This window comes from Lycium barbarum, chromosome 8 (genome assembly GCF_019175385.1).
Source record: "Lycium barbarum isolate Lr01 chromosome 8, ASM1917538v2, whole genome shotgun sequence".
NCBI lineage: Eukaryota > Viridiplantae > Streptophyta > Magnoliopsida > Solanales > Solanaceae > Lycium > Lycium barbarum.
Window position 1 is genome coordinate 16,382,104 of NC_083344.1, and position 17,823 is coordinate 16,399,926.

The 17,823-nt window shown below is 40.9% G+C and overlaps 1 protein-coding gene across 1 annotated transcript; it reads left to right on the forward strand.

The window, feature by feature from the left end:
* The first annotated feature begins 1,087 nt into the window (after window positions 1-1,087).
* Window positions 1,088-2,204, forward strand: LOC132607722 (uncharacterized). Its single transcript, XM_060321801.1, has 3 exons — window positions 1,088-1,235; window positions 1,460-2,040; window positions 2,163-2,204. The coding sequence occupies exons 1-3, from the start codon at window positions 1,088-1,090 to the stop codon at window positions 2,202-2,204; spliced, it is 771 nt and encodes a 256-aa protein (XP_060177784.1).
* Window positions 2,205-17,823: the final 15,619 nt, after the last annotated feature.

A 17,823-nucleotide genomic window follows, 5' to 3' on the forward strand; every position in this document is an offset into this window, starting at 1 on the left:
AAAGGTGAAAATAAAAAAGGCAGATACCTTCTGCATCGCTCAGAGAGATTCGAAATGTCTCAGAGGTTTTGTTACCCGATTCTAGAAAGAACGTATGTTGCTTCCCGTTATACCGGACGAGTGGGCTGCGGAGGCTTTTACCAAGGGTTTGAACCCATTGAGTTCGGATGCTTCCCGAAGGCTCAAGAAAAGCCTCCTGGAATTTCAAGCTACAACTTGGGAGGATGTGCATAACCGATATGAATCCAAGATACGGGTGGAAGAGTACTTGTTGGGGGCTCCCTCCTCAGTTTTCGCTATGAAGGTGGAAAAAGGTTTTGGACCAGACCAAAACTCCTCAAAGAATTGTTTCCAACCGTACACGCCACTAGAAGCTGCCATTGGTGGATCCAGTTATCGATCGTTAGAGAAGCCTAGGGGAAGCAAAAAAGATAACTCTGGGAAGAACGGACGGGGGCTACAACCTAAGAACAACCAGTTTGGGTTTTCTCTGAAGGGAACGGAGCATCCCAAACTCTCGGATTACAGGTTTACCATTAGCGAATCACGAATGGTTGACGTTCTAAAAACCCATCTGTCAGCATGCCCTCCTAGGCTGTTGCGATCTGACCTAAGCTCAAGAGATCAGACGCTCTAGTACGAGTTCCACGGAACCCATGGGCATAAAACCACCGATTGTAGACACCTCCGGGATGAGGTGGCCAACATGCTTGCCAGGGGACATCTCCGAGAGTACCTAAGCAAGAGAGAAAGGAATAATTATGGTAGAGCCAATCCCTCCGAAGAGAAGGATGCGCCAAATGCTCCCCTTCACATCATCAATATGATTTTCGGAGGAGCTATGATCGCCAGAACCTGCTTCATATCATCAAGAAAGATGAAGAGTTTGGTAACTCGAGAAAAGAGAACTCGGGAACTTCTAGATGATGATACAATTACTTTCTTCGACAAAGACACAACAGGTGTTACCTTAACCCATAATGATGCTCTTGTCATCACCGTACTCATCGAAGGCTGCCAAGTCATGCAGGTCATGGTAGATCTAGGGAGTTCAGCTAATATCCTTTGATAGAAGGTGGTGGAAGAAATGAGACTTCTTGAGAAAATTATATCAGCTGCCAAGATATTTTTCGGGTTCAATATGGACAACGAGACCACCAAGGGCCAGATTGACCTGCCCGTGGAAGCTGGCGGGGTCACAAAACTGATAAAGTTACTGGGATTGGGCACGACATGTAATACAATGCTATTTTCGGGAGGCCCTGGATCAACGATATGAAAGCTATCCCCTCGATGCTTCATTTGCTGCCCAAATTTCCTACTCCGGACGGAATCAGGCAGATTCGGGCGGAGCAGTCAGCAAGCGATATGTTCATCGTAGAGGATCCCACAGCAGTAGAAAGCCCAAGCAGACCTGCCAGATAGCAATTACAGAGCTCGAGTCCCACATTGGATGCAGATCAACAAACGCCAACAGATAGCAAAAACGATGTGAGATCTAATGAGGTTGAAGATGATTATGGGGTCCCAAGGTATTTCCGACCCCCGGATGATTCAGATGCTACCAAATCCACAGCTGAGGAGTTGGAACAGATAACATTACATTCGGAACTTCCGAAACGGAAGGTATACCTGGGCATGGGGTTAACCCCGGAGCTTAAGGAGATAATACTTGCATACTTTAGAGATAAAAATGATTGTTTTGCTTGGTCCCATAAGGATATGAAAGATATTCTGTTGGACGTAGCAACTCACAAGCTTGGACTAGACCTCAGCTTTCCGTCGGTGTGCCGACAGAAGCATCCCATAGCAGAAGTCTGCAAAAGGTTTGTTAAAGAAGAGATAGCTCGCCTGTTAAATAATGGGTCCATACGAGAAGTCAAATACCCGGACTGGCTCGTAATTATGGTTATTGTACAGAAAAAGGGTAATAAATTAAGGATGTGTATAGACTTTAAAGATCTGAATAAAGCATGCCCGAAGGATTCATTTCAGCTGTCGAGTATCAATCAAATGATCGACGCTATGGCTGGACATGAGGTAATGAGTTTTCTGGACGCCTACTCCGGGTATAACCAGATAAAGATGCACTCGAAGGATCAAGAGAAAACTTCCTTCATAACTAATTTTGGTACATGTTGTTATAACGTAATGCCTTTTAGGTTAAAGAATGCTGGAGCCACCTATCAGAGGCTCGTGAATAAATTTTTTAGCAACAAATAGGTGAAACCATGGAAGTCTATATAGACGATATGTTAGTTAAAAGTCTCCTTGTTGGGGATCATATTTGCCATCTGCAAGAAACATTTGCTACCTTCAGGCAATACAATATGAAGTTGAACCCTGAGAAGTATGCATGCAGAGTCAAGTCCGGTAAATTTTTGGGCTTCTTTGTCTCTCAAAGGGGAATTGAAATAAACCCGGAGAAGATAAAGGCCATCGAAGATATTTCTGTCACGACCCATCCTAGGGCCATGACAAGTGACCGAGCTTATCCTGCCCGCTAACCCAACTTATGTTACTTGTTCTCAAATATGGCGCTCAATAGATTTTTTTTTAACAAGTCTGAGAGCTGTAAATAAAATACCAAAGTCGACACGTAACTCAAAACATCTTAAAGCATGTTTACAAGTATATATATACATGATATAGGACAAGGCGTGCCAAAGAGGCTACCACCACTTCTATACAACAAAATAATGGCCGACAAGGCCAACCAGTAACCATGACGCCCACGCTGTTCGCAGACTTCTAAAGAGTTTGACCTGAAAAATATGTACACAAAATTATACCAAAACAGGAACAGCCTGTGCTCGGGCTGGATCAGGTGTCCCTCTGTGCTCCTCCGAAATGGGGAAGTAGGAGGACTCTGGGACCGAATGTGTATCCCAGCGTAAGTCTGAGCTCTGGTAGACCTGGGGGCTTGGCTAACTGCCTCATCCACAACTGCTTTGCCCTTCTGGGCTACCGTCGCTTTACCCTTCTTAGTCATCACTGAAATCACACAAGGTTATTAGATTAGGTACTTTACTTACGACATAGCTCTATCCGCACGATCTTCATCATGAAAGAAAGAATGACACCCTATTAATGTCTCGTAGCCTCCTGTTTATAGATGTGGTGCACAAAACACCGATAAACAAGACTCTACTAGACACCGTCTGCGAACACGCCGAGGACTGACCTGCTCTAATACCACTTTTGTCACGACCCATCCTAGGGCCATGACAAGTGACCGAGCTTATCCTGCCCGCTGACCCAACTTATGTTACTTGTTCTCAAATATGACGGTCAATAGATTTTTTTTTAACAAGTCTGAGAGCTGTAAATAAAATACCAAAGTCGACACGTAACTCAAAACATCTTAAAGCATGTTTACAAGTATATATATACATGATATAGGACAAGGCGTGCCAAAGAGGCTACCACCACTTCTGTACAACAAAATAATGGCCGACAAGGCCAACCAGTAACCATGACGCCCACGCTGTTCGCAGACTTCTAAAGAGTTTGACCTGAAAAATATGTACACAAAATTATACCAAAACAGGAACAGCCTCCGAAGCAAATGGAGCTGTCTGACTCCCAGTGCTGACTTCCCCTAAGTAGCTGGATCGCCGAGTCGCGTCCCTGAACCTGCGGGCATGAAACGCAGCCCCCCGAAGAAAGGGGGTCAGTACGGAATATGTACTGAATATGTAAAGCATCGCTGAATCATAAATCAGGAAAGTGCGACAGTAAACAAGTTTAGAAATCAATCTGTAAGTAACCTGAAACAGCATTCTGAACCAAGTCCTGTGACCTTTACCCAAATTCTAGCATGCACAATATAAATACAGCATACGCAAGTTCTAGAATATACAATCTGAATCTAGTATCACAATAGTCCCTTCGGACAGCCGCTTCCGGCATAATAATAATGATGGCCCCCTTCGGGCGTGCCGGTTCCGACATACGTCTACCCTGGCCCCTTCGGGCATGTCGGTCCCGAAATGATAATGATGATGGCCCCTTCGGGCATGCCAGTTCCAACATACGTCTATCCTGGCCCCTTCGGACATGCTGGTTCCGACATAATAATAATGATGGCCCCTTCGGGCATGTCGCGTCCGGCGTAATAATAATGATGGCCCCTTCGGGCATGCCACTCGTGACATACGGCTACTCTGGCCACTTCGGGCATGCCACTCGCGACATAATAATAATCCTGATGTCCACTCAACCTAATCCTTAGCTATCAATACAAAGAAGTAATGATAGGGGGTGTAAACATAAATCGCAAGTGAAATGGAATAGTAAAAGTTCGCACCCCCTTCGGAGTGGTTTTGAAAATCAAACTTTATACTTTCTTTAGTATAAAACAAATTTTTCTTGAAATCATTAATAAACCACACACACGTTTAAATAAATCTGAGTTAGTACGAGTAGACTAGCAACCCTATGCACGCGCAAGGTAGTGGAAAATTAAATGCACATAAATCAACTCTTAGACTCGATGAAAGAATCCGGACGACAGGTCATTTCAAAGGAATCGGACGATAGTCATAGTATAGATGATGCACATCTTTCGGTTGGCACGATGGATCATACCAAAATAAAAGTTCTGGAATCGTTTTGCATATCAAAATATATTATAGAACTCAATGGAACAGTTAAAACAGCTATCGTTTAGTAGTCCGGACAATATCCAAAAGTTTCCTTTAACTATCGTACAGAAATAAGTCAAATGGAGCAATACAAAAAGGTCTCGGGGATTATGGGCCCAACTTGGGTCAAGTCGAGGTGGCGTACATAAATTACGAACATTAGGCCTGGCCTTGTGAAGTCATCCACGAAAGTTTCAGGGCAATTCGATTCCGTTTGTGAAAGTTACGGATGTTTAACTATTTTTCTATCAAAACATAAAGTACCTAATTCAATTAAATTGAATGAATAAGGGTCAAAATTAAGCTCAGATTTCTAAGAATAGAGTTTCCCCAGAGGCTTGTATCATAACCTATTATGTCTAGGGCATGCCAAAAGAAAGAAAGGTAAGGCTTTACATACCTTTTCCGCTTGTTACGCTTCTCCAATTTCAAGTCCCGAATGCCCCAAAATCTACAATTGGTCACCAATACCAAACATTGATTATAAGCCTTTAAGAATTCAATCTTAAATCGACACTTGTCTACAAAAATTTGGGCAGCATCTCCCCTACAAATTCAACATCCCCGAGAATTTAACTCGGCTAAAATACCAACAACAACACCAACAACAATACCAACAACATCAACAATCCATGTACAAACAACATTATCTTCCATCAATGCAAAAAGTCTACATTCAAATCATATTAACTTTTAAAACAACTCTCTAACTATTACAACTTCACTAAAATCATCATATTCTCATTTGCATCATAGAATACATATCAACAACAACTAAATTACTACATAGAAATTGATTCATATTTCCCACACCAATAAACGAACTTATCTCACTATTTTCTCCGTTCTAGTTCGTTAAAACTCTAAATAAACTTGTTGGCAATGAAAAGGAACCTTAATCTTACCTCAAGTGTGCAGCCACCACGTCCACCCTCTTCTCTTTAGTTGATTTTTATCTCAAATCGAAGGCAACGCGACGTAGAACACTTTTCTCTTCATGGGCTTCGGGATTCGGGGCTCCGATTTTGATCAAAAATTGGTTTTCTCTCTAGGCTCTCTTCTCTCTTTTTCTCTAGAGTTTTCTAGGTGCTATTGGTCTGAAAATGGGGGAGAGAGACCGAAAATTTTAGTTAAAAAGCATGGGTAATGGGCCTGACCCGAATTGGATTCGGGTTGGGTCGTACTTACTGTTCAACTCGACCCTTCTGCCTTAAAACGTTCATATCTCCTTATCCTGATGTCACATGTAGGCCCACGACCTACCGTTGGAAAGATAATTCGATTATCTATAACTGTTATTTCCGGGTTCTGTTCCAAATTCCAAACGTATAATGCCGTGTTTACCCCTCCAAGTCAGGTCATCCGAAAATATTTTCTTAAATCATCCTTTTGGAGGGCTTATACTCACTTTTGGCTTATGGGTCCTTCTTAGAACTTGCTCAACTCCACATGTACTACCCATATATCTCTCCATATGTCTTTTATAAAGTCCCGACGTGTGGGCCCCACCTTAACTTACTGTAACGAGGGTTTTTCGTTAAATAACTTATGAACCAATTCACACCATATTGTCTCCAAATGTCGTATGTATATATATTCTTAGACTTAGATCACCCAATCTTCATCCTTAATCCTTGTTTGACTTAACTCCTTTTCGAGCTCGTACCACCGTCTACGATTTTGTAGCGCGAAATTTTCCGGGGTGTAACATCCTCCCCCCCTTTAGAACATTCGTCCTCGAATGTTGGATTTAGCCTCATAAGGTTTTATCAAAGGTAGCCTTTTATCTGCTTAACCTAGTTCGGATTTATAGCTATGGTCTTGCTATGCTATGGGTACTTCCACCTTTAAGGTTTCAACTAGGTGTCTCACGAAGCCTTTTGTCCCGATTCACCCTATTAGCCGCTAGGCTCATATTCTAGCTTATATCGTAATACATCATGTCATAGTGATAAGAAACAATTCGTATATAGTTTAAATCTATCAATAAATTATCTGAAGAAGGGCATACCTGGTGGGGCATCCTGCGAGGCCTCTGGACCCGGTTTCCCACCTAGCGCATAGATACGATGTGGCCCCGCACTGGAACTAGGTGCTCTACCTCCGCCCCTACCTCGGCCGGAAGAAGTCTGGGGGCCTTGTCTCGGGGGCTCTTACTGAGGGTGACGACGCTGCTACCGAACTCTCAGGAATAGTACTACCCACCCTTTGTGGGCAATCTCTAGCATAGTGCCTCGGATCCCCGCAAGTATAACACACACCCTGTCGACATCGTCCTATATGACGTCTCCCGCAAGTCGCACATCGAGGAGGGGGCATCACCTCTTGCCCTGACCGCACCTGCTGCTGAGGACCCGACGCATAAGAAGAACTCCGTCTCTGCCGAGGGGAAGTCTCCCTACCCTGCTGAGGCCCTCGAAACTGCAAAGGTGCACTATGCTGGGGTCTGCTCTCTCTAGTGGAACCCCTACTCCGACACTCTGACCTGGCCCTCTTGGGCTGACTACCACCCTGCTCTGAAATAGCCTCTCGTTGGCGTCTACGATCCTCTGCCCCCTGAGCATAAGCCTGAACACGAGCTATGTCCATACCCGGCTGCATCGCTACTGGCATACAAGCCTCTTGCAACCCCGACTCTAATCCCATCACGTATCGGTGAACTCTGTCCTCCATTTCCTGTACTATAGAAGGGGCATATCTGGCTAGAGAATCAAACTCCACACTATACTCTCTAAAGACATGTTAGCCTGTCGCAAATTAAGGAACCTATCGACCCTTGCTCGTCTCAACTCGGGTGGCATGTAATGACGCAAAAAGGCATCTGAGAATTCCTGCCAAGTCGGCGGAAGGGCGTCACTACCCCTCGATGATCTCCATGACTGATACCAATTAATTGCTATGCCCTGTAGCCTATAAGTAGCAAACTCAACAGATTCTGTGGCTGACGACCTCATCACATTTAAAGTACGCTGCATACCATCTATGAACTCCTGAGGATCAGCATTAGGGTCCGTGCCCTTAAATTCTGGGGGATTTAATGTAAGAAAATCTCGAGCCCTGGCGCTAGCGGCCCTATCTAGATATTCCTGACCCCTATCCTGTCGCCCCGCCTGGGTAGCAAGTATCTGAGTCAACAAATGTATAGAATCTTTCATCTCTCTTATCTCCTGACTCTGAACGTCTGGCTGAGGGACTGGAGGTGCTGGATCAGGTGTCCCTCTGTGCTCCTCCGAAAATGGGGAAGTAGGAGGACTCTGGGACTGAATGTGTATCCCAGCGTAAGTCTGAGCTCTAGTAGACCTGGGGGCTTGGCTAACTGCCTCATCCACAACTGCTTTGCCCTTCTGGGCTACTATCGCTTTACCCTTCTTAGTCATCACTGAAATCACACAAGGTTATTAGATTAGGGACTCTACTTACGACATAGCTCTATCCGTACGATCTTCATCATGAAAGAAAGAATGACACCCAATTAATGTCTCGTAGCCTCCTGTTTATAGATGTGGTGCACAAAACACCGATAAACAAGACTCTACTAGACACCGTCTGCGAACACGCCGAGGACTGACCTGCTCTGATACCACTTTTGTCACGACCCATCCTAGGGCCATGACAAGTGACCGAGCTTATCCTGCCCGCTGACCCAACTTATGTTACTTGTTCTCAAATATGGCGGTCAATAGATTTTTTTTTAACAAGTCTGAGAGCTGTAAATAAAATACCAAAGTCGACACGTAACTCAAAACATCTTAAAGCATGTTTACAAGTATATATATACATGATATAGGACAAGGCGTGCCAAAGAGGCTACCACCACTTCTGTACAACAAAATAATGGCCGACAAGGCCAACCAGTAACCATGACGCCCACGCTGTTCGCAGACTTCTAAAGAGTTTGACCTGAAAAATATGTACACAAAATTATACCAAAACAGGAACAGCCTCCGAAGCAAATGGAGCTGTCTGACTCCCAGTGCTGACTTCCCCTAAGTAGCTGGATCGCCGAGTCGCGTCCCTGAACCTGCGGGCATGAAACGCAGCCCCCCGAAGAAAGGGGGTCAGTACGGAATATGTACTGAATATGTAAAGCATCGCTGAATCATAAATCAGGAAAGTGCGACAGTAAACAAGTTTAGAAATCAATCTGTAAGTAACCTGAAACAGCATTCTGAACCAAGTCCTGTGACCTTTACCCAAATTCTAGCATGCACAATATAAATACAGCATACGCAAGTTCTAGAATATACAATCTGAATCTAGTATCACAATAGTCCCTTCGGACAGCCGCTTCCGGCATAGTAATAATGATGGCCCCCTTCGGGCATGCCGGTTCCGACATACGTCTACCCTGGCCCCTTCGGGCATGTCGGTCCCGAAATGATAATGATGATGGCCCCTTCGGGCATGCCGGTTCCAACATACGTCTATCCTGGCCCCTTCGGACATGCTGGTTCCGACATAATAATAATGATGGCCCCTTCGGGCATGTCGCGTCCGGCGTAATAATAATGATGGCCCCTTCAGGCATGCCACCCGTGACATACGGCTACCCTTGCCCCTTCGGGCATGCCACTCGTGACATACGGCTACCCTTGCCCCTTCGGGCATGCCACTCGCGACATAATAATAATCCTGATGTCCACTCAACCTAATCCTTAGCTATCAATACAAAGAAGTAATGCTAGGGGGTGTAAACATAAATCGCAAGTGAAATGGAATAGTAAAAGCTCGCACCCCCTTCGGAGTGGTTTTGAAAATCAAACTTTATACTTTCTTTAGTATAAAACAAATTTTTCTTGAAATCATTAATAAACCACACACACGTTTAAATAAATCTGAGTTAGTACGAGTAGACTAGCAACCCTATGCACGCGCAAGGTAGTGGAAAATTAAATGCACATAAATCAACTCTTAGACTCGATGAAAGAATCCGGACGACAGGTCATTTCAAAGGAATCGGACGATAGTCATAGTATAGATGATGCACATCTTTCGGTTGGCACGATGGATCATACCAAAATAAAAGTTCTGGAATCATTTTGCATATCAAAATATATTATAGAACTCAATGGAACAGTTAAAACAGCTATCGTTTAGTAGTCGGGACAATAGCCAAAAGTTTCCTTTAACTATCGTACAGAAATAAGTCAAATGGAGCAATACAAAAAGGTCTCGGGGATTATGGGCCCAACTCGAGTCAAGTCGAGGTGGCGTACATAAATTACGAACATTAGGCCTTGTGAAGTCATCCACGAAAGTTTCAGGGCAATTCGATTCCGTTTGTGAAAGTTACGGATGTTTAACTACTTTTCTATCAAAACATAAAGTACCTAATTCAATTACATTGAATGAATAAGGGTCAAAATTAAGCTCAGATTTCTAAAAATAGAGTTTCTCCCGAGGCTTGTATCATAACCTATTATGTCTAGGGCATGCCAAAAGAAAGAAAGGTAAGGCTTTACATACCATTTCCGCTTCTTACGCTTCTCCAATTTCAAGTCCCGAATGCCCCAAAATCTACAATTGGTCACCAATACCAAACATTGATTATAAGCCTTTAAGAATTCAATCTTAAATCGACACTTGTCTACAAATATTTGGGCAGCATCTCCCCTACAAATTCAACATCCCCGAGAATTTAACTCGGCTAAAATACCAACAACAACACCAACAACAATACCAACAACATCAACAATCCATGTACAAACAACATTATCTTCCATCAATGCAAAATGTCTACATTCAAATCATATTAACTTTTAAAACAACTCTCTAACTATTACAACTTCACTAAAATCATCATATTCTCATTTGCATCATAGAATACATATCAAAAAAAACTAAATTACTACATAGAAATTGATTCATATTTCCCACACCAATAAACGAACTTATCTCACTATTTTCTCCGTTCTAGTTCGTTAAAACTCTAAATAAACTTGTTGGCAATGAAAAGGAACCTTAATCTTACCTCAAGTGTGCAACCACCACGTCCACCCTCTTCTCTTTAGTTGATTTAATGGTCCTCTTCATTACTGATTATTTCCATATATTTAAAGCTCATGATGAGCAGGGGCGGAATACAAGGAATATTTTCCCCTAGCTCTTAGTATAAATAGAGATGGTCATTTTCATTGTAGAGGACACGAGATACAAGCTAATAGACTCAGTTCTTACACTTATTCTTTGCAAAATCTTTATTCTTATTATCTTCTTTGTTAAGCTCCAGTGCCACGGTCTTACCGAAACTAAGGAGCCTTGGTTTGGAATTGACACCTCCAGCCCATGCTTTTCCTTGTTTCTTACTTTGTTTACGCATATTTATATTATTTCAATACGAATATCATTGTCTTACTGGTTACTTAGATCCACGTGTCCTTGACCACGTTTATAAATTCAACTGAACCATTGTACGGGTAAACATTACTCATAATGAGATTATTTCTAGCCACACAAACATCTATGGCTTATTTTGGCCAAATTTTTTGAAAAGTCTAGCGTCTAGTCAAACACCTTCAAATAAATTGAGATGGAGGGAGTAACTTAATTTCGAATAATCTGTATCTTAAAATCATCATACTTACACCCTGAAAATCCTACACTTACCTATGAGGTATATCCAAAACTAAGTATTATTAAAAAATAATTAATAAAACATAAATTAGAATTATAAATAGAAGTTTCTTCTAAAGTTTAAAGATAATTTTGAAGATGAAGAATAAATACATAAATAACAATAAGAATGAGATATTCATTTATAATAAAATATATAACTAATAAAAATGCAAGTAACTTACATGTTTAAAGTCTAGGAAAGTTATTACCATAGTCGGTATATTTGAATAAATAATTTGTGTTTATTTCTTATTTGCAAATTTCAAAAGATACATGTTGCAAAAATTATTTATTCTTTATTTTAATCTAATGCGTGAATAAGGATACCAACAAAAATGATTATCTTCTTTATTAAATTTCATAAGATTAAATACATAAAACTTCTAATATAAAAACAAATTATTAGTTTAATTTACTTTTTAATGTTTTTATTTTAATATAATTATTACAGGTATGCCTCATGGGATGTGTAAATTTTTTATTTTAAAATACATGAGTTGTATACGAAACTGAGTCATATTATAGGATGATTTGTGTAATTAAAACCCTTATGTAAATTGTTATTTGTAAATCACAATTAATTAATTAATTAATTAATACATACTTTAACTTTAATCTATCATATAGCATAGTAAATTATTATGGGTTGGTATAACAACAACAACGATGACAACATACCCAATGTATTTCCACAAGTGGGGTCTGGGGAGGCTAGAGTGTACGCAGACCTTAACCCTACCTTAGGGAGTATAGAGGTTGTTTCTGATATACCCTTGGCTCAAGGAAAAGCATATCAAAGTAGATCAGAAAAAGAAATAATGGCAGTGAAGCAATCATGGCAAAGAACTATAGAAAACAAGACAAAGCATTCAAAAAAAGAACATTAACAAAAAAAAAAAAATCGATCAACGAAGTATAAGAAACAATAGATATTAACTGAAATCAGAGGACAATAAACTAATGGAAATACTATGACTACTAGCATAGAAGGACAAATGACAACGCTCTAAAACCTACTAACCCTCTACCGTAATCCATGTCCTCCACTATTTCTTACATAAGGTCATGTCATCCGTCAGTTGCAACTGCGCTATGTGTTTTCTAATCACTTCTCCTCAATACTTATTCGGCCTATCTCTCCCTCTCCTGAATCCATCCATAGTCAACCTCTCACACCTCCGTACTAGGGCATGCGTGCATCTCGACTTCACATGCCCAAACCATCTCAGGCTCGCTTCTCGCATCTTCTCTATTACATCTCGCCCTTCGAGAAACTAAGTACATTACGTATTCCTCGACATAAGCTCGAAGAGGCCATGGAACTCTCAAAACGTTAAGGAATACCTTTAACAAGTGTTAAACATATATCCAAAGGATTCGGGATCAAGCGACTTGAAGAAACTAAGTTTGTCAAAACCTGGGAAGGATTTGGTAGAATTCTGGACAGAAATTTTAGTCCAATTTTGGAGAGGTATATCTCCTAGTATATACAAAGTTATGGAACGCATAACCTGTTTAAATTGAAGTTCATTGAGTCTAGTTTCCAAGACAACAAAACGTTCGTCAATATAACATTGGAGTAGAAAGTTATGGGCATTTCAAGATAGGCTGCCAGAGGCTTCTCCGCGATCTCGAGCCAAAGCCTCGCGATCATGAAGGCCAAACAGTGAGTCGGTGGGAAACCGACTTTCCACCATATAAATACCCTTTCTCTCCACTTTTATCATAATTTGCACTTATTTTGAACTCTATAATCCTCCATATATTTCTCCTAAGACTTCTAACTCCTTAGATAAAAAATTCAACGAAATTTACATATTAACTAGCTTGGGAAGTTCGTTATAGCATCGTAATTCTCGTGATTGTTCGCGGGACGAGTCCAGGAAGGTGGAATTTTTAATCTAAGCCTTGCAAGAGTCAACTAAGTCTATTAAGGTGCGAGGGAAGGACAAGATTTGGAATAGGGAATTCCTTCAAGTAACGGTTTGACAACTAAGGTATGTAAGGTGCTCGTTTCCCTCTTTCTTTGGCACGATTCCAACTAGAATACGAACACGAGCGTTCCATAACAATTCACTCCATTTCCTATGCTATGTATTTCAAATCTTAATGCCTTAAATTATTTGATTAATTCTTGAAATATTATCATATTTATTATCATTAAGTTATTTCTTTGGATTCGATACGAATTCCATAATTCATTTGGAGGTTACCTACCTGACGTTACTCCGAAAGGCCCGATGTCAGTTCATTGACTCCTCATGCATTATATATATATATATATATATATATATATATATATATATATATATATATATATATATATATATATATGTATTGCACAATTTTACTATACCGCACCGTGCTATAGTCAGTTGGGCAGGCACGTAGATGTGTACACCACTGTAATGGGCATGTTATGATGTTACCCAGAAGCGGGATGATGATGATACGATATTATGATGATGATATTATATATCTATCTATCTATCTATATATATATATATATATATATAATATACATACTTGCATATGATTTTTAAACTCATGCGTTGCATATTGCACGTCCTCAGATGGCTTAGGTTACTTCTATCCTTCAATAGTTATGTCTGACTTATGACGTTGTTTCCTGCCTTACATAATTAGTACTTTTGTCTGTACTGATGCCCCATCTTATGGGACGCTACATTTCATGCTGCAGGCCCCGACTGGTATAGCAGAGGACTACAGCCACAGGCCCTGACTGGTAGCGTCCCATATGTTATCATGATATATGTTCATACGCACACTTTTAGAGGCTCATAGACACAGTAGGGTATGTAGATAATATGTCTGTCCTTGTCGGCCATCTTTTGATTTTGGTATTCTCCTGATAGGCTTGCCGGCTTTATGATATTATGTTGTAGCGGCCTTGTCGGCTCGCTTATGTGTGTTGAATTATTGCATATATATGCTGAATTATTGCATATTTCTGTATTTGGGCCTTTTTTGCGTGTAGGTGTCCTTTGAATTATATTATATGATAGTCATGGTATCTGTTACGCCAAGTGGTATCTGACCCATGGGTCGGTGCCCATCATGCTGCTCGTCGAGGTGTGACAAACTTGGTATCAGAGCAGGTCAGCCTTAGGGATGTCTATGAGTCGTGTCTAGTAGAGTCCTAGTTATGGGTATGTCGTGCACCATATCTATAGCCAGGAGGCTACACGACATTTAGGAAGTTATTTTTCTTCATGATCTAGATCCTGTGATAGAGCAAAGTTAAGAATGCAACTATCTAATCTCTCCCTATTTAATTTTCAAATATGCCTCCAATAAAGAAGAAAGTCAGCACAATATTGGGCACAGCTGGGGAGGGCACTAGTCGAGTACCCCCGGCTGAGTCAAGACATAGTGAGGCTCAGAGTGCCACTCCCTCATAAGCAACCCCTATTTCTGCAGTTGTAGAAGAGCATGGAAGAGTTCCAGTTCCAGTTCCACCTGCTCCTCAGCCTCCGACTTCTCCCCCTGCTGCTCCAGATCAGGACTTGCAAGATGGAGTCCAGTTATTGACTAGGTTGGTAGCCGCTCAGACTTTGTAGCAGGCTGGCCTTCCCGATAGGGCTGTCAGTTCCCGCGTTCATGATTTTCTTAATTTGGATGCTCCGATCTTCACAGGGTCAAACCTGAAGGAAAATCCCCAGGACCTTATAGATCGAATGGGTCGTGCTTTGAGGGTAATGCCTGCCTCCGATATAAAATTTATAGATTTAGCTTCTTAAAGACTGTGGCATGTGGCAACAGTATGGTATGAATCCTGGCTACAGTCGAGAGGGCATAATGCACCTCCAGTAGTATGGTCTGAGTTCACAGGGACTTCTTGGCTCATTATTTGCCAGTCGAGATTCGCAAGGCCAGAGTTGATGAGTTCTTATCGATTCTCTAGAATAATATGAGTGCTCGAGAATATAGTTTGAATTTTAAATCTTTGGCTAGATATTCCCCTGCTATTGTTGCTGAAATGGAAGATAGGGTTCATTATTTTGTTATAGGGCTTGGGCCCCACTTGATAGATAAATGTATGACCGCCTCACTTCTGGACGATATGGATATTGCTCGTATTCAGGCATATGCTCAGGGAGGTTATAGGCCTCATTTTTTCCAGACGATCAGCCCCTTCGGTAGTTAGTGCTCCTTATCGATTTTAGGGGCAACGTTATGATCGACCCACTTATTCTGGTCTGGATCAGAATTCGAGGGCTCCAGCTGTCACGACCCAACCGGAGGGCCGTGACGGCACCCGGTTCTAGCCCACCCGGGCACCTCTTAACATACCTTTACATTTACATCTAGGTGAGCCACATATTAAATCATACCTTCTACCCATCTATCATACTATTTCCATTGGCCAACAATACATACATATATATATATATATATCACCATTAATAGCAATGCCCATAGCAATGTACATAAGCTGACAAGGCTAACAAAATGACATCCAAAATATAGGCCGACAAGGCCAAATACATCTAACCATATACACATGTCTACGAGCCTATAAGGAGAGTATGTCATATCATATAGGCGGGACAAGACCCCGCTATGCCCATGAATATCTACACAAAAGAATAAGTACCAAAGCTTTAGCTCTGAAGGAAATGGAGATCCACCATGTAGTCCCTGAGACATATAGCTATGGATCAAGCCTGTCTCTCTGGCCACCTTCGGGCATGACGCAGCGTCCACAAACAAAAGGACGTCAGTACGAAGAATGTACTAAGTATGTAAAGCATGATCAATATCATTATGAAAGCATAATAGACAACATAGAAATACCATAGGATGAGAGATAGTAGTATCATCGTCACCAACACTTACTTGCTTCTTATAGGGACTTCCCATTTCTAATGCGAGATTGTGTACATACATCCGTATTCGTATCCATACTCATATCTGTACTCACTTATATTTCGTATCCATAGTCGTATTCATATGCATATTCTTATTCGTATTCGCATGCATACTTATATCTATATCGTATACATATCCATATCATATACGTAGTATTTACTCGTCATATGAGGATTTTAGTACAATCGTAACGTATTGAGAATCATGAGCTTAGTAGCTTTTGAAGATAGAATCATTTGGAGGACATCATAGGCTCATAGAAGAATAGATATTTGGCCAAAGAACCATGCCTTATGAAAGAAGGGTTAGCCTTACATACCTTTCCGTTCAACTATTCTATCACTTTCACGTTCTCCTTCAATGCTCACGTTTCTACCTTCATTAGAGTTATACTATCATTAGAAAATCGATAGCTAGAATACATGAGTAAAGCTAGAGAACATTGCATAGCATCTCCGTTATTTACACGACTTCCTCCATGTCACATATCAACTCCCAAACGTCAATAATACACCCACAATATCATAACAATAGTCTTTATTCATCCACATTATCCATATTTCTCAATTCACTTCCAATCATCCATATCCATGGTCTTAACACACGATTACATTCATTCATATACAATGTCTATCCCATGTTCTCAATATCATTTACAACATGATTATATTCATAACATATCAAGAATCATTACTCAACCCAAGCTATTGCTCAAAAAGACACTATTCCCACATTCATGACCCATTTTTCTATATCCTTCTACAATTTAAGTGTTTCAACTTTCAAATACCTTAAACAAAATGGAAATACCATAAATCTTACCTTAGATGGCGAAGGAATGAACCTTGGGTGGAAACTCCTCACTTGAGCAAAACCCTAGTTTCACCTTCACTTGGATTCCTTGCCTTGGATGAACTTTAATGGGTTTCTTACACTTGATTCACTTGGTTTGATGTATTTGATCACTAATATCTCTTGAAATCTTGTGGGAGAAGTGTAGAGAGATGTTTTAGAGAGAAGGGGTGTGATAGGGAAATGAAATGAAATAATACTTGGTCCCTTATTAATACACAAATTTGATCCGTCGGAAAATTATACGGACACTTATACGATCCGTATAAACTTATACGGTCCGTATAAGTGATCGTGAAATCGCCCCTTTAACCACTCGCTTCTGTGACCATTTGACGGAACTTTATATGGGCCGTATAATTTTATACGGTCCGTATAAGTGACCGTAAAATCACCTCTTCTACATCTTGCTTCTGTGACCATTATACGGCACATTATATGGGCCGTATAACTTTATACGGTCCGTATAAGTGACCGTATAATCTCACCAGTGAGGGACTTCACTGTGACAATTCTGCGGTCCATTATACGGACCGTATAACTTTATACGGACTGTATAATCGACCGTATAACTCATATTTTCACTGATCTTGTTCTTGTCACTTGGTTTGATCTCCAATCCTTATGGAACCTTCTTGACACTTGTTTATCACCTCATTAACAATCTAAGGGACGTTATAACTCTTCTCCAAAGCATCATGAAATCATCGTTAACTTGTTACTCGTAAATCTTTTTTGATACATAACATATACCTTGCCTTTCCTCGGCAGCTTTCTTCCCTTATCTCGAATGTCTTTGAAATCGTAATTAGGGTTA